Source organism: Lutjanus erythropterus, chromosome 18 (genome assembly GCF_056507025.1).
Source record: "Lutjanus erythropterus isolate fLutEry1 chromosome 18, fLutEry1.hap2, whole genome shotgun sequence".
Lineage (NCBI taxonomy): Eukaryota > Metazoa > Chordata > Actinopteri > Lutjaniformes > Lutjanidae > Lutjanus > Lutjanus erythropterus.
The window spans coordinates 26,996,938-27,023,107 of record NC_139334.1 but is presented as its reverse complement, the minus strand read 5'-3'; the positions used below and the strand labels follow the sequence as shown (position 1 = coordinate 27,023,107).

At 40.3% G+C, this 26,170-nt stretch overlaps 1 protein-coding gene across 1 annotated transcript in view; it reads left to right on the top strand.

Moving 5' to 3' along the window:
• The window catches only part of atrn (attractin), a 199,021-nt gene that overhangs the window by 124,029 nt on the left and 48,822 nt on the right, over positions 1–26,170 (top strand). The window contains exon 26 of the mRNA XM_084742147.1: positions 5,641–5,719. Coding sequence (XP_084598273.1) covers positions 5,641–5,719 — 79 coding nt within the window. The remainder of the gene's footprint in view (positions 1–5,640; positions 5,720–26,170) is intronic.

The following is a 26,170-nucleotide window of genomic DNA, read 5'->3' as shown; positions in this document are numbered from 1 at the left end:
ATATATTGACAACAGAAGATTTTAGAGAGTGCAAAACAAATTTGAGTGCAATCTGCGTGTGCTTTGAGAGTGCAAAGGCACAAATTTGTGAAAGCAGAATTATGTTTGCATGAGGGAGGATAGAAACGTGACCATAATAGATGGACTTGAGGTTGCAAGAGGAACTGTGTGACTACATTTGAGGCAACAAATGGGGATTCTCACATTTGTGACAGTCGGAGCCGCTTGCTGTCTGTCTGAAGAGCAGAGCAGAGCCAATTTGACCTGGAAGTGAACGTTCATCCTGTTGGACCCCTTTTTTAAATTTTCAAAATAAAAGTTGGGATAATTGCGATTTTTGTTTTTTAACCACCAGAGGGAGACACAGAGCAATATTTACTGTCTGTATTATCATAATAACTAAAAGTTTTGAAGTAATTTTGAGCATCAAATGGATTTAAAAATAGTTTCTAGCTATCGGGGTTGTCACAATGCCACAATTGCAAAGTTGCACACAACACTAGTATCAAGAAACTACAATCCTTTTTCCTCTTTCGTAACAGCGACAAAAAAGTGGAGACAAAAAAAGACAAAAAATTCAAAAATATTTTTTCTTTTTAATTATCAACCTTCACCTGTTAAAGAAAAACTCACTGAATGCTGTTTGGTTTCACTGCAAGCAGAATTTCAGATCAGACAGTTAAGACCAAACTGATATGAGGTCTTACATCTTTTTTATAACTTTTGTTCCTTTCATATTATTGAATGTTAGTATTATATTATTTTAAACAAAGTCCTTTTTGGTTTTCCATTGTGCATACTACCTGTTTTTTGATGTGAGGTGGCTGGGTTTGCTGTGATCTGATGTGACTCCATGTGGGATTCAAAACAGTGACGGTTCAAACAAAAAATAGAAATAACAATAATACATTATGGCAGCATTCAGAACGACAGCCTTTTCAGAATAGGCATGGCGTAGTACGGATAAGAATAAACTAGGCAACAATCAGGAGATCAGTTGGAGGGCCAGATTTTGGCTGAACAGCGCTGAATCACACGCCTACAGTAAAAATTACAAATGGTAATTCTATGCTAAACAAATGTCAACCTGCAGATTAAATAACGCTCTGGACTTGTTTTGTGTTTCTCAAATCTTTTCTCATCAAAAAGAAAGAAACAAATAGAAGATGCTTTTAGAAGTTCTTTGTTTTGGAACAGCAAGTTTTATTACAGAACAAAAACCAGGACAAAAGCAGCTTTATTTCCTCTCCTGTTCACAGATTTTTATCAAAATTAAAAATAAATATTTTACGTTGTGGGAGAGTTAAAGAGTGCAAACAAGAGCAATGAAAAGTCTGTCAGTGGGAGATTGGAAAGAGAGTGAAATAAAAATCAATGAGGTTTTTTTTAGAGTAACACAACATTACAGGGTAATTCATTCAATACCTCTGCAAAATCTGGCCGTAAGGGCTTTACATATTTGACCCACTACATCCAGCATTTAATGGACACATTTTTCTTAAGACGGAGAGAAAAAGTACTACATTTTTCTACCCCTGTGCTGTATGGATCTCAAAATACCAAAGATATATTCTGCAGGATGCCTTCCCTGATAATAATTTCCTAAAAATAATGTGGAAAATTGCAAGACCAGATAAGTGTTAATTGTGCTTTTTAGTGCTGTTTGAATCTCTGCCTAGAAAGATCTTAAGACTGGACACTCCCAAAATATATATTAGTGATTGGCTTCCCAAAAACCCCCACTGTCTCCTGTCTCTCTGTCTTGGTTTCTGTACTTTGTCCATCATTCAGTCTTCACTTTCTAATCTCTTATCTGCCTTTATCTCTCCGTCTTTCAGCATAACTGTCCATTTTCCTCTGTCCCTTTGTCTCTCCTTCTCCTCCTCCTCGTTCTCCTCCCGTCCTTTGTCTCTCTCTCCTCTTCCCTCCCACCCCGCTGAGCAGGGAGGCCTTTGATGCGGCACTGATATCTATTCACGCGGGTCATTCATCAGCACCGTGTCGCTCTTTAAGCAGCGAGCAGGAAGCCAGATCAATAAGATGGCTGAACGGATGGATCGCTTAAGAGTCCTCTTCAGCCTGGAGAGATAAGGGAATTTTTTTGAATGGGTGGCAGTTTAAAGAGTCACACAGGGTGGGCAGGGGGAGTGTGGGAGCGATGAATAAAGATCTGAACGCATCACAGCCGGTATTAAAATGGGCTAAGGCTTTTAGATTGGAAAAAGTGGTAAAAGTTTGGAGGAAAATCCGTAAGGGGTCTCGCTGGCAGCCCCATATGTCTGCAGGAGTTTCTCTTTAACTTAGAGTTTCTAATTAAATTCACTTCTAAAGCCTGAAAGGGAATACAAGACTTACCTGTGATCTTAAACAAAAGAAGAATATTAGCTACATGTGGAACAAAAAGCAAAGAATGTATATTTATGTATTTCAAGGCCAACTGTTCAGCTCAGTGTGGTAAAAATGTACGCAGGAATCAATCAAAGACTAACTAATCAATCCAGGTAATCTTGGATTAAATACAGCTGCGATCACAGACCCTGTGGGACAAGTATAACCTGAAACACGACTTTGTTCTCCACTATTCAAAAAAAAAAAAGTGACTGTAAAGTGACGGCAAGACTTCTCTGTTGATAAAAAATAGCCTCTAGCTGCAATGACAGCACCCCAAAAATATTCTAAATATTTATATCCAAAGGACATGTCAACTCAGAAGATTACTGTTTCTTGTCCCTGGACACAGTTAACAGAGTTCAACAAAATATGCATGACAAAAACAGATATAGACAAAAACTAAATCAAGAAGCAGTTTATTGTAACACCATTGCAGAAAAAGTAATGCTTCCAAAATAAAGAGAGGGGAGAAATCTGATTTCTCACCTTTGCATCTAGTGCGTGTGAATCCATTTACAAGTCAAACTTCAAACAAGTCAAAGGTGGTAATTGTGTTTATGGTAAATTAGATCATAAACAAGACTGTGTGCAGCCGCTGCTCCATTGAGACTGATTTCAGACTGTAAACAGTGTCAGAACTGAGCTCGCATAATGGGGATATTGATGCATTTTCAAGTTTATTTTCTTTTTATTAATGTAAAATGTCGCTCATTAGTCTGTTAAACCCTAAATAAATATTCTATAGGCCTACCCACAAATCAGTTTAAACATATTTATTGTGTCACTGTGACATTACACGTCAGTGTGTCTCACCGCTCAGTTTTCTAGTTTTTGGAAAGACTTTGTGTTTGTCTTCACACGTCAAAATCCAGCCATCCAAGATGTCACAAATCTGAAACGTGCAAATTTCTATTTTTTCCGGTGGATTTTTTTTTTCCTGGCGGACAGTTTGAGCTGATGTTTGGATCAGTGTTGTTTAGGCGTTTTGCCATCACGCTGCTGGTACTTCACTCATCAGCAGCCAGTTGCCAACACTGACGTGAGCTGAAATGAAGGAAGTCTGGGCCAGAGAGCCACCGGAACACAGACAGGAAATCAGCGAGAGGCTCAACAGTCAGGGAATGAAGTTCAGATTGCAGGAGATGTTTTCTCTGATGTCTACACACACACTCACACACACGCACACACACTCTGTCTTTATTTCTGTGGTTTTCTTCCCTGTCTTCTTCACAGTTTCCTAAGTGCAAGTGTGAAAGCAGGCAGGGGAAGTGGAGAGAGATGGGGAACACACACACACACACACACGCGCACACACACACACATGCTCACACAGTGACACCGCTAAAAAAAACACCTCTCCAAGACATGTCACCCCTACCTTCATCACCTCAAGGCGATTTCTGTGTAGAGTGCAAAGAACACTCAGGTTTTTGATTCTTTGTATATTTTATTTGCGCAAATGTGGAAAATACTGGAAAATGGAGTCCGGGGGGGGGGGGGCGGGGGGCAATAAGTGCTCAGAGAGAAATAAAATATCCCACAGTGCTGAAAAAAATCCTCGCCAACAAGGAAGAGAGTACAAAAAAACCAAAACAAATCAAGATGACAAAGATGCTGCTTAACGTCAAAACTCAGAGGAGGAGAATCATCCAGAAATAAATACGGGACATAAAATAACCTTCATGCAGGTAATAATAAAAGTGTGTTAGTGAATGGAGAGGTGTGTGTGCATGTGGAAGTGTTGAAATGTGTGTCTGAATCCCACCCTCCTGAACATCTCATAGAAAGTCTTTTTTTTTTATTGCATATCTCCTCTGTCAACAGCTTCCTCTTGTCTGACATCATTTGACACTTGCACCTTGTATCTTTTGACATCTTCAGGTAGTTTATAAACTGTAACTGTGAAGATATTTTGGTCTGCTTGTTCCCGTTTTGTATCACACTAAGTTGTTGAAGCTTCTCTTAACTTCGCAAAACATGGAACTGTATCTTGTGTAGAAGAAATTTTTGGAGAAAGTTGGATTTAAGCTCTTAAATGCTGATTTATGACTTGTTACTGATAGCATAGACTAGCATACTGTCTGTATGACTGTGTGAAGACAAAACTGTAGCAGTAAAAACTGTTTGCTGGTTAGCTTACCTCTTGGCAAGGCTAATTTCCAAGGAGGCTAATTATTGAATCAAGTCTTAACCAACATAACAGCAGTCTAATAAACAAACTTAATGTTGACAAGACAGCGCAACATCATGAACAACAGAGAGAGTCGAGTTATTGTGCTACATGATTCTGGCAACACATCGTCAGTGACTTCTGCTCTGCAGTGAAGGCAGAGCCACGACAGAGAGCGGAGAGACAGGAAGCAGAGGCAAACATGGTACCTTCAAAATAAAATTTCAATATAAAATTCTTTCAAGGCGTTGACCTGACCTCTTGCTGCAACTTCCAAAAAACATATAAAAGTTAAATACATTAAAATATGAGTTAAAATATACATGTTGGTCCCAGGACTCCAGTTTGAAAACTGTTTGGTTCCAGGAACCACGTTTTCAGGTTCCAGCCCATTTTATTTCCTTTAAGACAAAATTAGGCGCATGAACCGGAGTCGAGCCATTCTACGTTGGTGGAAAAAGACAGAGAGGAGAGAGATGAAGATGCAGCCGCTGGTCTCTGTGATTTTAGATAACCTGTGCGCTGCTATTGGCTAGAGGTTAGACACCACTGCTCAGAGGTTGACGCCCAGAAACATTCAGAACACGGCAAAATGAGACACCGGAGGCGGAGGACAGGGTCTCTGCAGATACAGACACCACAACACATTGAGAAGGATTAATTGCTGTTTTTGTTCTTTTTGGAAAATCCTGCATAGTATACTTTTTAAAGGTCATACTTACAGCAGAGCAGGAGCTTGTTACTCTTTTTTTTTTTTAATCAGAAGATAGAAGGTTGGTCCATAGGCTTCAGACCTTAAGCTCATTAAAAATCACACAGATCAATGTGGGTTGTAATCACCTTTTCTGGCAAGCGCTGTCAGACCAAAACACACATGAATATGCATAAGTTTGAAGGAGCAAATCGGTGCTCATTGATTAATTTATGCATGACTGAAACCGATACACAGAGACATGGGCTTCTTAGCAACAAATGGACCTCAAATGCTCCCAAGACTCCCAATTTTTGTCTCTTCTCCTCTTCTTTAATCAGACTTTTTCCTCCTTTTTGACTCATCTGTCTATCCTGTCTGTCCACAGCTGCTTCCTGTCCCTGCTCCTGGTGGCCGCCGTGGTTTGGAAGATCAAACAAAGCTGCTGGGCGTCACGGCGACGAGAGGTAAGTCAGACTCGTGCTGACAACAAATATTGATCTTGGCTACGCTGGTTGGGAAATTAACAACCACCAAAACGCAGTTTGTGTTTGCTGTGTAGCTGCTGTTCAAGCTCGACGGCTTTGGTCAAAGTTGATTAGACTGAGGTTTCACACCTGGAAGTAGAAAAATATTCCATTTACATTATGTAATTGGTTTATACAGCTTTATAACACTCAGCTCTGAGGTATCAGCTACAATCTGGAGTTAATGTGCTGGTACAAGCTGAATTACTTTCATGGGTTTTGGTCTCAAGAGTTGGAACATATGAGCTTAAATCACCGCGGCTTCTGATCAAAAAACATATTTTATTGAGAAGAACAGTAACATTTTGCCGACTCTGGTCTGTCCAGGATGATTTTCTGCTTCACTCTGCAAGATGTCCTGTGTTTCTTTTTGCTTTTAATCCAACTTCTACCCTTGAAACTTCCATGAACCGCTTCTCTATTGTGCACAGGACAGAACAAACGCCTTGTAAGCTCTCCAATTACTCATTTGACCTCCCGCAATCTGTTCTGTTTTGTCCAGTTATCTAACAGAGTGGAAGTACATGGAATTAGTTTTGTCTAAATAAAGAAACCCAGACTGATGCATAATTGTAAACCAACCAATTATACAAGCCGTTATTGTCTTATTTCATAATCCTGAAAAATAAGAATCTAAGCTGACGTATCATGACTTTGTGCTGTTGTGTTTTCTTCCCTGGACGCTCAAAAAGTTGGCTAACAAGTGAACTCATCTATTGTTCTGCCTGGAAAACTGTAAAGCCAGCAGCATCACTTTCTTATGAAACTTCTACTTTACTTACTGTATTTTTTGTGAGCAAATGTGAGTTGCTTGTTTATTAGCACATTGGCCAACTAGCAAACTTGTTGGCTACTTAAAGATATCACTCAGACTGTCAGCAAGAGCAGGGTTTGAAAATGATTGAAAAAGACTGATCAATTTAATTTATCAAAATGTAGAGCTCAGCTGTTGTCAAACACTCTAGATAATCCAATAACAGCAATAATAAAGCCTGCAAAGAGGAGATGCCGTATGACAAGTTTCCACCAACACACACAGATTCTTAGTCAGAAAGGAGCACATGTATGAGGACAACACTCTGAATGACAGGTAGAGCGTCATTATCCAGCCGCAGAAATCCTGCACGAACACAGACTCTTGTGCGTTTGTGCCTGTGCACCGACGGATATCAATCAAAGAGTCAGATGTGCTAATTATGCTGCAATTTGCATGGAAAAGGCAAAGGCATGGGTGGCAAAATGCTAAATTCAGATGGAGATGGAGAACTGTAAAGAGAGAGTTGCAGGCAAGCGAACTTCATCAGAAGTAACCTTCAGCCGAGAAGTGGCTCTAATGAAGTCGATGCCAAACTAATTGTCGCTCATGACACACCTTTTTACTGTTTGCTTCCTGTGTTTGTTTGTTTTTTTTTGGCCAGTGAAAGTATTTTGTCACTCCCTGTGTGATATTGGCAGCTCTAATTCAAGGCTAATAAACAACAGTTTTTAAATTATAAGGCAAATGATTAAAGACTTTGACACCACAGACTGTTTTATTTTATATCCCGACTGTCACGTCCGAAAGACCCAGACAGGAACTGACAAGGTTTAGCTTATTGTGTTGCCCTAATCATATTCCTAATCTTCTCAGTAAATGTAATTTGTGTGTCTGTCTTAAGCAGTCGGTCTTTTTAGATTAACAACTCAAATGTAGACACACAAACCCAAACTCTAAACATCCCAAACCAAACGCTGACCAGTGGTAAGAAATACAGTCGTGTGTGTGTTTCTTTGTGTTTCACATCTTAGCTCTTTGTTGTATTTTATAGAAGTGTTTGTGATTTTATATCACCTCTTGCTTACTTGCGTCTTCTGTCTGGTCCTGCAAATCGACACTGTGACACTTACTAAAATGTAGCCCTATTCAAAATGTCATTTGGAGGCAAAATCAATGAAAAACTGTAGTTCTTGTAAATGTTTTGACTTCCTGTATTTTAGAAAAGGTCTATGTTTTATGAGTTGTAATTGGGTAAAGAGTGAACACTGGCAAAACACTCAGTTTTAATACTCTGACATTCAAATTCTGTCTTTAGACAGAGCCAGGGTAGCTGTTTTTCCCGGTTTCCAGCCTGTTTGCTGAGCTTGGCTGAACCGGCCGCTGCCTGTAGACACATTTGACGAATATGAGATCGGTTTCCTGCTTCTCATCTAACTTTAATCTGTCTAGACAATATGCAGTTGTAGATATCTGACTCAGCCAGTGATATATCATTCTTACTGATAAGTAGTTCAGTACAGTAACTCTATCAATTTGTGGATGTACAAAAAACTAAGATTAGATGAGATTTAAACTGGAGCAAAGACTCATTTTACAGTTCTGGGAACAGGACATCAAGTCTCAGTCTATTTATTTTTGTCCTTTTTTATAGTCTCATTTCAAGTACAGCCATTTTTTTTATTTGACAGGCTGATACTAAGAGCCTAATAGATGCTTTTATCTGTATCTTGATTGCTGTGATGTTTTTTCAAGACTACCCAAAGAAAACCTGATATTATATAAACCATAAATCATTCAAGTCACAGTACAGCGGCACAAATTCTGATCAGGACAGAAGCAGCAGCATAAAAATAGTAACTGTCTAAAGATGTACAAATGCACTGCATGCTAGTTTAAACATGTTGATGTGTCGATGCTCTGAAGTCCAAGAACATTTGTGGAAAAAGCATTCGCTCAACACGTCTAAAATTTCATTTTAGAAAACACACAGCGTTTGATTCCAAGCTGTCAGCCATTGAAAATGCATTACTGAAGTGCAGTGACCATAATTAATTGGTCCTAGGGCACAGCACCGAGTCAAGTGAAAAAACTCAAAAGTCAGTAATGTTTTTGAAAGGACTGATCAGAGGACGCCAAAGCAATCTGCCAAACTCTGAGGAGCTCTGCGGCGTCCACAGAAGATTTAAAATGATAGACAATAATGAGGTTTTTCAACAATTCTGGAAAGATCACGTCTATATCATGTCTGCGGATCAGACAAACAAGCTTGTGAAAATGTATTGTAATGCACTGCAGATTTTAAGCTTCAGTGATGTTAACCTACTTTTTCAAATACGTACACACATGTACGCACACGCACACACATTCACAGTGCTGATGGACAGAAAGCAGGCGTCCTGACAAAACCCCTGTGTGATTGGTTTATGCCTCCTAAGATGACAGCAGCCACAATAGATTTGCTCAGGTTATGACTTTATTTCTTAAAGTCATCGTCCAAGTAACCGTGACGGCATTTTATTTTGTCAAGGAAATGGGATGAGCTCTCAGTAGCCCCAATGTTTGACTGACTGAGGCTGACAACGTGGCCTGACTTGCAGGTTGGCCAGATTGGCAAACTCATTGAGTACGTTTGGTTGTCGTTAAAGCAACATTATGTAAGATTTAGTATTTTTTTGCAGTTTGGCACCACTAGTTTCAGAGTGCAACTCATTTACACACAGCTGTCATAAATATGGACAGCTGTACATTTGCTCAAAGACTAGCAAGTTGATAACTTTGCTAACACAGGCAAACATGAAGCAAGTGCAACGGCACAAGATTTAGTAAGCCAGCTGATGTTATCACTAGTCAGTGTGCAAAATACTCCCTGGTAGCTGGAGGTTCGAGGGAGAGGAGCCTCCAGCTCGCCTGTGCATGTGCTAGTGTTGTTTCTCAACCTTGATGATGTGTAGATGATGAAGGAACCTCGCTGACGCTGGCTTACTTGTATAAAATAGGTTTATTACAAAAAGGCCAGTTATCATACAGGCACCATGGTTTGCCTGGGAGATGACTTAAAGCCAGGATGAGTCTCTCTCCCAGAACTGTGGTTTCGACCAACCTTTATAGGAGTATGCATACATCTCTTTAACATAGAATTGTATAAACAACAGGGCTTCTCTTAGCATATGGTTTCTGTCAATTCCAGAGCATCTTTTTCTCCAAACAAAGGAATTACAGATATATTGCCCCCTGTAAACAGGGCCCCTATAAACCTACGATTGAACCCTCTCCTGTGCACAATTCACTTCCACCCTTTTAACCTTTAACCTTTTAACATTCTATCATGGTCACACATATACTTAATCTTAACTTCTTCTAAGATACATATCTACACATGCACAACTAATGGAACAACAGATACTTCACTAGTAGCTGCAGAGACACCAGCGTTGGCTCCAGGTGTCTCTATGCTGCATTTTTATCATTACTCTAATTCACCTTTTTAGAAGTGAATCCAAAGTTATCAAGTAATCAACTTTGTTTTCTTTTTGACTTACATTTTCTGACTTGATGCATGCTGAGTGCATATTTTTAACTGGTGTAACTATGATGTCAAAGCACAAAAACCCTCTGCTTTTCAGGTTGTGGCTGTACTGGCTAACGTTAAGTTTTCTAAACTGAACATTTGGATTGTGGACCGTTTGCAGCAGAGCCGCTCGTGGAAGGAGGCTTTATCAGAAAAGACTGGGTATTCAGTGGCAGTATAAGAGTAAACAATCCAACAATAGTTTCTGAATTCATTTTTGTGAATAAATGTTTTGCAATTTTGATGGTGAATGCTAGAAAGACACCTGCACTTGCTCTTAAAGCTTTCAGGGGGTCTCAAGTGTTAATCAAGGAGTCTCAGACCTCCTGTATTTCACACAATAATACTGGACAACAGTAAGAAGGCCAGCTTGGTGTTTGTTTTGCAGCCTTTTATTTTGTGAAGATCTCACCAATGACTAAAAGCCAGTTGTCTTGTCCAGTCTTGTTCTTTGCTTCCTACCGTCAATTTCCTCTTTGGTCTCTTCGCCTCTGTCATGAGCCCGGGTTACATTACCCGCTCGCCCGGCTCTGGCACCACCATGAAACCTCGTCCTTCTGTCAATCCAGTGCTCCCGTGCTCGTGTTGCTAACACCAACACTCTGCCAGCACTTTGAGCACTCAGGTGGAGCTTTTACAAACAGTAACAACAAACTTTGCATATTCTACCTTTAAGGTAGAATAGTTACATATTGTTGCTTTAACTAGCTAACTAGCAGACTGTCTGTTTGAGCTATTTATAGCGGGGCTAGCAGCTAGTTAGTTAAGTAATGTGGAAAGTGATGTGGAAAAGATAAGCCACTGAGTGCATTTTTTTCCCCCGCTGAATGCCCACTCCCTGAAATGACACAATGCATTTTCATAGTGTGTTTCCAGAAGGGTTTTAACCACCTTTTTGAATGAGCGGCTGAAAGGTTGTGTTCATGTGGGAGTGTGTGTCTCTCTGCATGTGTCTCTGCCGGTGTGTGAGGGCATACAAGCTAATGTTCTGCTTAATGTGAACTTTTGGTTTGCGCTTTTCAGACTCGGTGTGCCAGTTGAAGTGCCTTTCGGCTGTAACCTCGCCCAAGAGTGCTGTCATCACCCTCACCTCCGGATGCCTCTTAACATCCCCCTTTCACCTGCTCCCACTCCGTCCTCTCTCCATCACACAGCTGCTGTTGTCCAGCGGGGCCCTCTACAGACTAACCTTTAAACAAAATTAGCACTAGACCTTTTGTTAAGAGGATTGGGGGCTACAGGAAACTGTGGGGTCAATATTAAACTACCCAACACCAGGGAAAGCTTTTGGAGGACAGCAGGGTTTGCTAAAAAGCCTTTTCAGGGAATTTCAGCTCGGTCTCCCTTAAGTGATTAAAATATTCACTTTAATTAATGAAAGCAGACCATAAAGACTTCAAGGTATGCTTTTCTATTGTTCTGGCAAATCCCAAGCGAATAAATATGAAACTTAAGATTTTTACATCCACAGTTTTAGTTTTAAAATCGGCAAATTGCGCATCACACTTCAGGCGTACCTTCACAAACATTTGTACTATTTTTGAAGTAGAATAACAGAATGAGGTGAGTGTTAACATCCCATTATGCACTTCTTTTGTGATGAGTGTTTTTCAGTATTAAATAGTCTCAAAGTCATTACAAGGGGTTAAACAGTCACCCATTCAAATTTGAATGTGTAAATAATGTCACAATGTAAGCAAAGGTCTGATTGATATTCTCATGGAGATGTTCTGATGTTTACACTGTGCATAAAGATTGAGTGGCCTTGTGATTGATGTAATTCACCAACGCAGCACTCAACAATAAGGACTCGCTGGGTCACGTAAAACTAGCAACTCACCTGCCCAATTGGTCAAAAGTGGTAAAAATGAATTTAAACGCATTGTTTGTTTGTTTTTTCAGAGCAGATGATAAAAGTAGCTGATCTTTGTTGAGAGTTGCACGTGCACAGTACCGACTGGGCACTGGCAAGAAAATAGGGTTGAGTAAAGACAAAGTTTACTGGCTGAAGCACAAGCGAGCAATTCAGTTATCCTGGAAGGAGGAGTTAAGTTTGGATGGCGTTAGAGGACGTGCTTTCTTTCTTTAAATTTGGTATAAACATACACTTGCACTGAGCAGATTAGAATTTTGTTGTTGACGGTCACGTTTTTGGCCAAAAAATTGATTCAAAGTGAAGACAGCATGTCTCACTGGAAATTATTCACTGGAATCATACATACAATAAAGACACACATGAATGTTAACTGCAACTTGAATAGTTGGCAGAGGCCTACAAATGGTAGGCAGTAAATGTAGTTCAAAGGCACATCAAGTTTCAGAAAAACATCCCTGGAGTGCCATGACAATACCAAAAAGACAACATCGTGCACTTTCTAAATTTAAGATCCTTTACCTCGGTTGAACCTCAAACCTCCATCAGGCACTGTGGCACATCAGCTGTGAATGAGATTATGCAAGGTAACTGTTCCCAAAGACAAAACATCGTACATGGACATGTACAAAAGAACTACAGCTTTAAGACCAAACTGAGTCGTTACATCATATGTAAAATGCCGTAGGACAGTCACGATGGCGCCCTGACTCATACATCTTCTTAACATTCTGGGTACTTTCTCTAAAGAATGCAAAGCGTGAGAAAAGCCAGTTGGATATAAATATAGTCATTTCTGCCAATCAGAATGGCAGATGCCGCGGTGACACAACTGCCACAGCGTGCTTTATAGTCCGTTTTGAAAATTCAGTTGAATGCTTTTGGTGTTGAAATTTCATGGCACTATCTTCTGAGACACAGAGGTGAAGATCAATTTCACACAAAGTAGGTGTATTGGCATCCTCATTTTATTTAAAATGAAATGTGCAAAGCAGCCAATTCATACAGCACAGCTGCATTTAAGCACATAAGGTTGCCACCTGCAGTTTGAAGCAGCAGGCGGCGACCATAACGACCCCCCCTTTCTGTAAGGATTAATATTTCCTGCACTAGAACGCGAAGACAGACCAGCAGAGAGCGGCCGTCTCTGAGGGGAGTCCTAATAATGATCCCCTTTATGACACCCTTGTCCTTGATAATGATAGTCGTAGCTCTTTAATTTGACCTCATTCTGGAAGTCAACATAATTTTTCAGTTTCGGTTCTGTAGCCTGAGGAAACAAGTCATGTCCAAAATTAAGACCAAGATCAATAGTGATTCCATTTACATTTCTTCTTTTATCGCACAATGACTGATTAAGGAAAATGAACAGTGATGTAGGTCTGCAAACCCACAAAGACTTAAAAAAAAACGTGCCCAAGGAAATGAAGAAAGGAGGAAGGGATGTTACATCGCTGTGGAACATTCAGTGCTCTGATTAGCTTTAGTGGTAGCTCTATTGAAGCCTATGGGAGAAGCTGGATGTAGGGGACTTGAGTCACATGACTTGACTTAAGTCACAATTTTACAACTTATTTGATTTTTACTTTACATGACTTGACTTAAACTTAAGAAAGATGCCTCGACAGTCCTGACTTATATTCAATTCTATGCAGACCAGCAGAGGCCAATGCGTGGAGGCGCTAATGTTAGTCCCAAAATAGTAAAATTTGAATTCAGGGATTATAGAAGAGAACAGCGGTTTGCAGTTTCATATGAGAAGCGTCTTAGACAGATGTGTTAGTAGGTCAAGGAAGAATGGTGTGATCCTCCTGAAGGGGAGCCAGAGCAGGAGGTTTAAACATTGGTGTAACTGTTTTGTGTAATTCTTTTCTTTTCTTCTCCTTTGTTATTCATTTTGTATTATTGTTACTGATGCCACAAAATGTCAATATCAGATTTATTTGGTGTAATCATGCTGCAGCAGTTAATGTTGAAAATAACATCTTGACTGTTCATGACCACTGTCTTGACATGACTTGTGACTTGCTTGAACTGAGCAATGACTCGACTTGACTTGCTTGAGACTTTAAGCCAAGACACTAAAGCCATCGTACAGAGATTTACGATACTGGTGCTTGTGCAGATTGCTTCGATACCAGTTCCTTATCTACAGTTATTTTTTCAATACCACATTCATTTTAACAACAAGAAAATTACATAACAAACAGCGACCCCTGCCTCTGATCGTAACCTGGTGTTTTTCCTGCATGCCTCCATGACATGTGATGTTAGAAAGCCAGTCAGCAGTGTTATTAGATCTCGCCACAAACATGCTGCTTGTTTGCTCACTGACATTTTCAGATAGTATTGAAGCAATGTGGTCGGTGCCATGATAGTATCAAAGTTCAATACCTGTCATATTTTATAACCTTTGATAAAGAAATGGCTCTAAAATAATGAAAGAACACACTGAAGAGAATAATATACTGACTCGTGTGTATTTCTTTATTTGCTGTTGGGCTCAAAATTGCATGACGTTGCATCTTGTATAAGCTTCATTAAAATTGACGCTTAAGTCTGCAGCAGAAAGTGTTGTTTAGTGATGTGATGTTCCTTTCTTATTTTTTTAGCTTCCTTGAACTGTCCCTGTGCTTAAATCCAGCATTCTGCTCAAACTTATGAAAAGCGGTGCAGGGAGGGGAGAGAGGAAGCAGATACAATATTAGTAATATTGTGAGCACCTCCTATCAGAGATGTCAAGTTGCATTAGGGCTGTGACTCCTTTAGAAATACTCAGCAGCAGGTTTTGGCATCCCATGTCCTCCTCCCTCCACACCCACTCTGAACAGTCTCCTGTATGCATAAAGAATTCTGTTTGGATATTTTTCATCGTCTCTTCATTGCTGCAAGGTTTCCTTATTACTTTGGGTGTGTTTTACTGCTCCGACATACATACGAACATGCTTTTCCTGTAATTTTAAAACCCTCATCATACAGTTTTTACAACTGAGAGTGATGTGATATGTGAGTTTTTTAACTAGAGGAAACAAAACACCAACCAAGCAATATTACAAATCAGGAAATTGTCTGGAAAAGCCTTGAATTTTGTCTGTTAATCTGTGAAAAAAAAGCTCATTTCTGGTTTCACATTTTGCTGTAATTACCTTTTCTTACTTGTGCAGAAATGCACACAGTTATACATAGCAGACCTGCTTTCATACATGCACATGCACTGTGTTAACACAACGTGACGCATAATTTCCTGCAAACAGAAAGCTAATCATGTTTTTCCATGAGGTCGACTCTCTCGTTACAGCCGTCTGCTTCTTTGACACCGGGACCGCTCTGTTCTTTTCAGCACTGTCCCCTCAGGCTTCGTTCCCACATTCATCCCTGATTCCTGCGTGTTACTCGGCGCTTGCATCAGCCGTACAGTGACACACATTTGCAACTAATTATGCCCACGTTCACCTAACTCGGGCCCCGGTGCGGTAGGGAAAACGGTGGCCATTGCATTTTATGTGGTCGTAGCAGGGTCACAGGGATTTGAGGCGATGGCCCTGAGCCTTGTACTTCTTACTCCTGGCTGCTTGTCATCTGACTTTAAGGACTTTAAGCTTATTGTGCTGTCACAGTCATTGTAAGTCGCTCTGGATAACAGCGTTAGCTTAAGCCCTGAAATGTAAATGTCACTGTGAGCTTTTTTTTAAGAAAGGCAATAGAAACGGAGCTAGGAATCAACTTTTTTGAACTTTTTTTTTTACCAGTCACTCACTAAAACAGTTTTCTTGAAATAGAATCATTCATGAGTCTCATTACATTTATTCCAGCATTATATATATATATATATATATATATATATATATATATACATATAATTTTATAACATTATTACAATGGCATCCATAAAGAGTTTTTTATTTCAAAGTCAGTAAATGTAGCTATGCTTGCGAGCTAGATCAGGCAGTGAATTCGAGCTGCTGAACACACGTGACATGCCTCACTCTCCATAATATTTGCTCATCACTCCGCAATATCTCTATGTCAACATAATCTGCAGGGAGTGATGAGGTTGGAGCCTACACACCAAACTCTAACTATACTGTGCTGCTGGAATAAACATTTCAAACACGAGCTGTCTGACAGAACTGCAGATATGAATGATTTGTGGATTATTGTCTTTGAAAATTAAGCTGCAGAAGATTATACAGGGGGAAATGTAGGCATCATATTTTCAATATCAACAAAAATATTACTTACAATCACCTCAAATTCTTTTAAATGTGTATCGGTGGTTCCATATTCTGTTCTTTTTAGTATTATGTATGCATTGATAGATTGGACTATATTCAGCTATTGTAGTTAATGTTAAAAGTAAAAGTAAAAGTTACGCACACTATATAAATATGAAAGGGTTGAGAAAGCTCAGACTTTCAAGGCAACTTAGTTCAATATATTTTTGAGTTTTGAGCCCACCTTAAACTCTGAACTTTTGGAAAAGTTTTACCAACTAATAATGTTTTGATGAGATAAACTTGAATCTTTTGAGTTTTAGAACCCCTCCGAAGTTGTATTTCACAAACTGTTGAGAGGGAAAAATGGTTAATGTTTTAATATTTTCCAGAACAACCATCTCATTTAGGCACCTTGAAATAGTTACAAATCAGGTTCACTGGAAACAATTTGTGAATACAATTGTTGTGAGGTTTCTAAAACAAAGATTCAAGTTTATCTGAAGAAGAAAGGCAGAGTATAGGAGCATAGAGCATAGGTTGTCAAAACTTTTAGTTTCTTTCTTTTTAAAAACTCAAAAAAAGAGTTTGATTCAACACTCAAAAGTATAGTGAAGGCGGTTGCCTTGAACTTATGGTGTACAACGCACAGCAGTGTAAAACTGGCAGTACATACAATGTTATAAAACGTTATGTTCACATTCATCACAAGGGTATAATGATCAAAAATAGTCAGTTTATTTTCATTTAGATTGATCACCCAGAAGGGCGAGTGGGTGTGAAGGTGTTCGAGGTTATCAGAAAAGCTGTAGTGCTTAAAAGTTATCAGTTTACCTCAATTTACTTTTCTGCACAGTGTACTGCACATATATAACTATACTGTACATGGCAATGTGCGCCTGACCAAGCTCCGTGAGTTGGTCTTTGGTCTGCACCTGTTGTAGTTGTATCAAATTTCAGAGTCACTCCTCCTCTGTCGATTTTTGCTAGTGACTTGATGGTTTATCTGCCACAATTTATTTGTATTCTCAATGGTTTTTTTAAGTGTGAATTTCAGGCACTAAGCCGAAATAAGTTTAGCACTATATTTGAGCTTCCTCTCGCTGTGGCACCAGGCACCTGCTGAGACTGGTGAAGGTTTTTAGAACAACCCAGAGCCCACCTGTTGGGGCCCGTGCGCTGGTTTGCATGCGTTTCAAAGTGTTCAGGTGCATGTTTTTCCTCACGTGTGTGTTCGCCGTGCATCTGTTTGCATAGATGTGCTTGGATGTGTGTGTGTTTCTGTACTGTCTGAGTCTTAATCAAAGCCTTCCTTTGAGAGCTGACGGCTCCTTTGAAGGGGTGTGAGCTGCCAGATGGCAATAGACAGACCAACCGCTGCAGACATTTCGTGCCATAGGAGGCCCTGGCCTTTTAGTCAGAATGAGCCGCGGCGCAACTTGAGCGAGCCGCTGTCAGTGCATGTTGATTATTCCTGCTGGAACATTTGAGTACAGAAGGTCTGAGGCGGCGGCCGCTGTGAGCGTAAATAAATATGACTTTTATATGTTCCTTTAGTATGACGTCTGTTTACCTGACCTGTAGTTAATCTTTAAAGAGACGCTAATTCATCGAAGGACGGTGTGTAACTCTCTCTTATCAGCAGCCAGGTTTCAGGCACGGCTTACGGAAGCCTGCGACAGACACGACCGATAAAAGATTTTTTGAATAGAGATGAGCCAGGCAGCTAATTAGAGCAGAGATCCAGCAGAAGCATTCAGTGGAGGAGTAATATATCATGATGCAAAATACTGTAATAATGGTACAGCTTTAACATTCACTTTCTTTGCCTCAGGACAGAGAGTCTCGTTTCACTCGATTGTAGCACAAACGAGATTTTGGGCCAGGATGTGGGTTTTTTTTTTTTTTTTTTCAGTACCTGGACACGTAAGAGTTGAATCATTTGTATTGATTCATAAAGGGACGGTAAAACGCTTACTGCCCCTTTGAACAATTTTGTGGCGCACAATACTCTAAGTCTTTGATGTTCACTGTCAGTTTTCACGCTGGTCTTTTATTTCTTTTTCTTCACTGCTGGCTCACACTGTCATATCCCCAAGATCTCCCCACCTCCCTTGCTGTACCTCTGCAAAAATATCCTCATGATGACAGCATGTGTGTTTAGTCAACATCCATCGTTGCCCTAACACAAATATAAATCACTCGTAACTTGACATATATTAGACACATATTGCACCCTGAGGTATTGATAGAAATGCAGAAGGTGATAATGTCCCTGATCGCTGTTGCGGTGTCCCACATGATTAACTGTTTTGTAGATTCTTTACACTACGCCAGAGGCAGACTGCCGGGAGGAGGGAGGGAGAGGAGGTGGCATAAACGTCTCCAGATACCCTCACATATTTATTACCCCATTAAGGTGCCCCCCTTGCCCACCACCTTCCTCCAGTGATAAATATGAATGTCAACCAAGGTGTCAGGCTCAGGCCTCTGTAGGAAATACCCGCTATTATGTCATAAAATGAGTGGAAAGCTGCTCAATGGCCTGTGATGTGTAAACTTTTTTTTTTTTTTTTCCTGATCAAATGTTATATAGCCCAGGTTGGGGGATGTTAATGAAGTGATGTGCAGCATCCCAGAAAAGTGCTCTGTGCAAACACGCACACACACAGACATGTTCCCCTGCCGGGAGCGAACTGCCACCATTTCACTTCTCCCTTTGATGATTCTGTGAGGGAAAGTATACGGTCCACACATAAAAGTTTTCGAAAGAATGGGAGCAGATCAGAGGGAAGATCTGAGGCCTTAACAAGGCGAGCGGCTGTGAAACTGCTCTGCTCTCTGAAGAAAGACTTTTCACTTTAAGTGTTTTAACCTGCGAGTTCATGTGGTTGCTGTGATTTTTAGCAAATGACAATTTTTGCATACCAGTAAAGTTATATTTGGGCCTTGGGCTTAAGGTAATTATTCCCTTATACATTTATGCATGTGACCATTTGATTACATCAATGAACCACCTACAATAACGCTCTGATTAATACCCAGATAGCGACACTGGAGTAAATCTCTTTAAGTATTACAATGCTTGAAGCTTCAATCGTGGATATTTCTCCAATACACCTTTACAGTAAAATATAAAAGAACGTGCAAAACAAGATTTATGTGTGGCATTCTTATGTCCCCCACGTTATGTAAAGACAGATGACAGATTAAAGAAAAAACCTGGGAAGGTTTACTAACACACTTAATGTTGGGTTTTACTTTAAGTTCACTCACTTATGAGTGCATTATTCTGAAAATCTGAAGACGAGGAGGTTCTAGGGGTCTTTTAAGAAGTTTTAGGGGTTGTTCTGGAGGTTTAAGTTGTCATTTAGGGGTATCTAGGGGTATTGTTGGCGGTACTTTGAAACCTTTTTCTATCGGATAAGATTTAAGGGATCTTCAATGAGGTGCTAGAGGTCATTCAGGAGGTTCTGCTGTACTACTTGCTGGCACAAACAGGTCAGAGCTGTCCTTCAAGAGGATTTTGTTGTCACTGAGGAGGTTCTAGTGGTCATTGTGAAGGTTCTAGACTTCCTCTAGGAGATTCTAGTAATCATTTAGTAGTGCTAGCGGTTACCAAGGACGTTCTGTAGTCCTTTCAGAGTTTTGGTGGCTGTTGAGAAGGCTCTGGAGGTCTCTTAGGGGGTTATTGGGCTGAATAAGGAGGTTACAGAAGTTGTTTAATCATTTTAATGTTTATTGGTGATGTTTTAGAGTTTTGATGACTGTTGAGGAGGTTCTAGAAAGTCTTATGGATGGATGGATGACATTCAAGTGGTCTTTTAGGAGGTTTGAGCAGTCATTGAGGAGGTTCTGCAGTACTTGTGGCCAAAACACATCCAAGGGGTCCTTTAACAGGTTTTTACTGTCATTGAGGAGGTTCTAGGAGGTTGGTAGGCACTAGTGGTTACTGAGAATGTTCTATAGTATTTTCAGAGTTTTAGTGGCTGTTGAGAAGGTTCTAAAGGTCCTTTGGGGGTTCTTGGGCTCAAAAAGGAGGGGTTGTTTAATTGTTTTTAGTGGTTATTGATGAGGTTCTAGGAGTTTTTCTTCTACTGGATGACATTCAAAGGCTCTTTTAGGAGGTTGTAGTGGTCATTAAGGAGGTTTTTGTGATCATTCAGGAGGTTCTACTGGTCATTGAGAAGGCACTAAAATGTGTCCTTACCTATCTAACTGGCTAAATACATAATTTTTTTCACCACCATCAATCTTGTGTTTTTTACGTTTACTTTTCTCATTGTAGTTTTTGTAAGCCACACTGTCTTTCTTCAAATGTTGACACTTTATTTTGTGTTTTATACCTACAGTAGTCTCACTGGCCGATACACAGGCAAATAAACATCTTCACTAGTAATCACAGTATAACACAGTTCCTCCAGGACCTTTTCTTGCCACTGATTTAGAGGCAATGCATTTGTTAAACGGTTCCGTGTCCTTGTGTCCGTGCCCTCTGCCACTGCTAACTGCTGACCCTCATTTTTTTTGGCCGGGCGTACGTGTCACCGAGCCTCTTCGTCTCGTGCCGTCCTCTCCTCGCCTGTCCGCCCCCATCCATTCCCACCTCCGCTGATGAGAGAGAAAACTGTGTAACCTCTGACCCATGCTCTGCTGACCCTGTCCGCAGCTTTCAGCAATCCAGACTGCTCCTGCTGTTCAGCAGCACATGTGCATAAACACGTGCACGTTTATTGTATCGGCACGCACTAATGCACACACTCAGACCTTCAATATAACTTTATTTAACCAAGAAAATCCTTGAGTGAAATTCAGTCTTTTTGTTGGAGTGTACTTTCTGAAATCTTAACAGCACATAGACTATATGACAACGTGCTACTGTGCTACAAAGCATATGAGGATCCTTGTAATGTACGAATAAAATAGATGAGTAAAGTAATAAATTTGATGACCCTGATGATCACAATGTGTCCTCAAAGTCCAACCTAATGAAATTCTGGACGAACACTAACAGCTGGATCAGGTCACGTCCCAGTTTATGAAGAATGTTGTTTAATTTACATTCCAGTCAAATGAATAACAAACCTGTTTCCATGGAACAGAAAGTGAATGTAAGCTCCAAAAGGCAGGATAAACTGTAGCTTCAAATGAGGTATTATAAAGTTGCATAAATAGGGTGGTACAAATATTTCTCAAGAACAGCGTTATAAATTTGAGTGTGACCAGAGAGCGCCCTGCTTATCAGATCCAAATCCTTTTGAATCCAGTTCTTTGTAGGTAACCAACTTATAAATAACTAAAACTAGGGCTGTAGTCAACCATAGAAAATCATGGTCAGCTAAAATTTGACCTACTGTTCAACCAAGCTGTTGGTTAATGGGGAAAAAATGTACATAATCTCTAGATTAAATAAATTTGCCAGTGTTCTCTACCTGGCAGCCTAAATGTGTGCTAATCGTTGCCAAGCAGATGGATTTCTGCTGTTTGACCATTTGTTTTTCACACGTAGCCATATTGAACCAGCTGGTTTCTGTACAACACAAGTAACGCCACTCGCACTGCAGTGTAAACGCCCACAAAAAGCAACATAAAAAAAACAAAAAACAGTCACATCATCCAACTAACTACTTTTGGTTAGCTGGCTACTTGGCTTCAAATGAGGCGTAGCATTAAGACGGTTCTCTTAACTGTTCCTCAATATTACATTAGTCCAACATCACCCCGCCAAATTCAGCAAGATTACCAACAAAATAAACACTAAAGCAACATGAACATGGCGAAATTCGAGTTAGAAGTCGGGTCACGAACAGCTGGTATTTATCCATCATTGAGCTCAAAGTGTTACCGGCAGGTGCTCGTTAAGAAAGCAGTCAGGCGGAGAAAAATCCACACACATGTTGTCAACAAAAATAAACTTTTTATCCTCTCAGCTCTTCTGTCTTCTCAGGCTGGGGAGGTGTGTGATGTAATGATTTGTGCTGCCTCTGACACAGAGCCAAGTGAATGTTCAGTCGCTCAGAAATAAAAGACAGACTTGAGGTCTGCATATGTTCCACCCCAACAATAACGGATGAAGAGGCACTTCTCTCCTTAATAAAGTAACACCAGCGACTGTCCGACCAATGAGAATTTGGTCAGACAAGAGCCAAAAAAAATGACCAACCAACCACGAGGTGTCAGCCCTAACTGAAACATGAAGATGCTGTTAAGATCTCTAATAAGAATCTGTATTAATTTCCATCCCGTTGATGCCGGTAACACACATCAAACACATCATACAGGCAGTAGAGGTAGTCGGTGACAGAAGTCGGCATGTGAAGAGTTTGTGAGCTAATGTGATCAAATGATCGCTGCGGGCTTACATGGAAAACAATGAGTGTGGGTGTTTCGACATGTGCCAGGTACCGTGCAACGTGTAGGACGGTTAAAGTTGATCAGATGAAATAGAAAACGGATGAAAGGGAGATTTCGATGGCTGAAAGTGATCCAGTGAGCATGGTCAGCTCCAGGATTTTTTTTCTCTCCCAGTCCTGAGGGGAGGCTTGACCAATATGTGGGCTGCTGAAGAAAAAGTTCATTTTTAATTAAATTCAGAGTTCCTTTTTGAGGATGTTCTTGTGGAGTTTTTCAACAAAGAATATTCAACAAAATAGCTGTGAGCCTAATTCGACTGACCACAAGGCAAAGCCAAAAACGTCTTTCACATGCAAAGGTGACAGGACTCATGGAGGCACAGTTAATAGCAGAATCCATCCAAAATGAGACAACAACGTCCTTTTATTCCGTATGCATAATCACACAACTCTGCATTTTATGAAAGTGCAGTCTATGTATGTTAACTGTAAAACAAACTGTTAAAACACAAACACAGACACTTGTAGGCCATGATATACATACGTCCTGCTGTGCATTGGTCATCATGCCCTGGATTAAAAGTCAGAAATTGCACACGTGGTGTAAAATGAACTGTCTGCTTATTAACTTTTAAGATTTCTTAATTTAAAAGTAAAAAAGAAAATTCTAACTATACTGTGTTGGTCGTATTAAACTGCAGACATGCAGTGTAGTTGAAATAGGACAGCAGCGTTCTGAGAGTCGGTCTTCTTTCTTGAACAAGAAATCTTTTGCTGAACGCAGACATACCTTGTAGAGGCCATACGAATTCAGCTGTATGGAGTTTCATTTTGTGTCTATGGACAAGATGCTTATATAAGCTGATGGTCAGCGCCGGCTAAAGCGAGAATCCTGCCACCTGAATATTTAATACATCGCTCTATGCTGTTAAAAAAAAAAAAAGTGAGCGAGGAGGGATAGAATATTCAATGAGATTTGTCAGCGTTGGAGCTTAACGAATCTGGGTATATTATCGACTTAAAACCATTAAAAGTGCCTGTCATGCAGAACACAGTGATGGAAATGGACAGGAGACATGAAGGAGAGACTTGTTTGTAAATCTTCGTAATTAGTCGCGCAGAGGCATTCACAGCAACTTATTTTCATAAACAGACAGACACTCAAGCCTGCACTCTCAAACTCGCATTAAACATTCACCAACTTCCCTCACACTCTCACTGACACACTCTTCCCCTCGCCTCATGCGCGCCGCCTCACATGCAGCGAGCTCTACAGCAGATGGTTCAGTGTGAAAGCGCAGCAGAGTGGGAGAGATTGGCACCGGTATCCCCTGAATAAGCCGAGTCCTGGAATACAATGAAGATATCAGTGAGCACGTAGAGCTCCACATCAAATTAGTTTCCAGAATCATCCATAATGATAAGGAGGATCCTCTCACCAGCGTGCCTGCTCCCGCCCTGTACACTTCAGTCCCAGAAGCAGATGGCTGGATGTGAATGCAGTTCACACATGAGCAGGGAAGAAAGGAAAAAACAATCTTTCCACCTTTACTTTGCAGCTGTTACCCCCTTACGAAGCACTTCTCAATGATGCTCTGTAATACATTAGAATTTTAAAATTATGGGAATACCGTGCCTCTCCACTTCTGCTTGCCAGGAGTGTTATACAACACAGTCCAGAGGGTGAATGTCTGGCTGCGTCTCCTGATGGCAGTTTAATACACAGAACCTGAACTTGATATGCCGATAGACAAAAACGATGACCAGGATAACTAAATTGAACTCAGCGGAGCGGGAAAGCTATTCACCACAACCTAATTACAAGTAGGAGGAATGAGAATTTCTTACAATAAATCTCAGTTGCTAAAAAGAACAAAAGAAGTGCCAACAAACTGCTGCCAAAACAGCTGCAAAGCTGGCATCGCCTGTAGTCAAGTCTAAATAAAATCCAATATCAGCACCGTTACAATCAATTGAACTATTTAAACCTTTACTTTATCCCTTCACTTCACTCTAATGGCTACAAAACCAGAGTCAGTAGCATTTGTTTTTGGTACAATACACAGCATCAGCTGCAAAACATACAAGAGCAGCAACTTTTATATCCACCTCTTGTGCATAGATGCAACCCAAAGAGCTTTACAAAACAGGACTAAAAAGGATACAAAAAGGAATAAATCCTTTCATAAAAGCATTAAAGCTTTAAAAATGATATCAAATATAGCTGCAAGTAACAATGATCGGGTCCAAACAGATTGCAAGCATTTGGACACTTGTAAGAAACGCGCATTGACAAGAAGCACACAACACCCACATTCATGAATTGTCACATTGTTTTGGCAGGTAGGACTTACTGATTGCACCACTGGGGGGCGGGTGGGGGGGGGGGGGTCATGTTTTTCACACACCTTCTTACAAGTTTAGTCAAGAGATGCGTCTGGACTCACAGAAACCAGGAAACAAAGTTTGTGTCTGAGAATTAGGGTTGAAAAAGTAATAAGCTAGAATGGACATTTTTTATCTGCGTAGTAAAAGTAGGTAAGTTTGGGAACTGTTTGTGTTACAGTTTCTGAAATCCAGATAGTTTTAGGGCACAAGAAGAAGCAGAAGAACAGATACAACATGGTTCCAAGAAGCTTCACTGCTTAATAAAACCAACAGGAAAAAATATATGAATTACAATAATAGAAAATTAACAAGGTTAGATTGTTCCAAATTAAAAAATAGGTCTTTAATAATACCAGGAGCGTTTGCTGCTCTAAGATCCAAAGGGAGGGTATTCCACAGTTTAAGGCCATAAACACAGAAGGCGGCCTCCAATGATTTCTTGTGGGAAACATTAGGAACTTCTCAAAGAAAGGCAGTGGGAAATCTGGGAGATCTCTGCAGACATATAACATATGTTATCCCCAGGAGCTGAAACAGATAGCGAGCGTAGTGAGATGGGGCAGATGCAATTTAACCTGCCCTTTTGATGCAGGTATATGTTTGTTGCGCGGTGATTCAGTTGACGGGAGGAAGAGCCCTATGATTCTGGATGATCTCTTGACGATGTGCTGCAGTTTTTTTTGAGTGCTGTCATGACAGACTCTTAAAGGTGAAGTGAGGATGTGTTCAATGACGGCTATATAAATCTGTAGAAGTCTGTTTTTCACTCTGAATGTTTTGAGTTGTGTGAGACAGAACAGAATCTGCTGGGATTTTTTTTTTACTGCTGTAGTCCAAGTCAATAAAACTCCATCTGAGTATTTTGCTTATATGAGTGGCAAGAAATTTAAAGGAGTCTGTGATGGTTATGCATTGACCGGACTCCCATATATGAGTTTTGAGTGGTTGCACAGTACCTAAAGTCAATAATGAGTTTCTGGGTTGTGGATGTGTTGAGCAGGAGGTTGTTCTGACTGTCAGGGCTGCCTTCACCATGTAAGTATGCTCTTTGTTACTGGATATGACCCTTTTAAAGTGGTCATTAACATACGTAGGAATGGTTACAGCACTATGCTAGAATCTAAAAGTGTTTGTGTACAAGGAGAAAAGAAAACAATCCAGTTGAGTAACAGATTTGAATTGTCGGATCTATCGGAATTGTGTCCCTCAGAGTTTGGCAATTCCTTATATTGATGCGG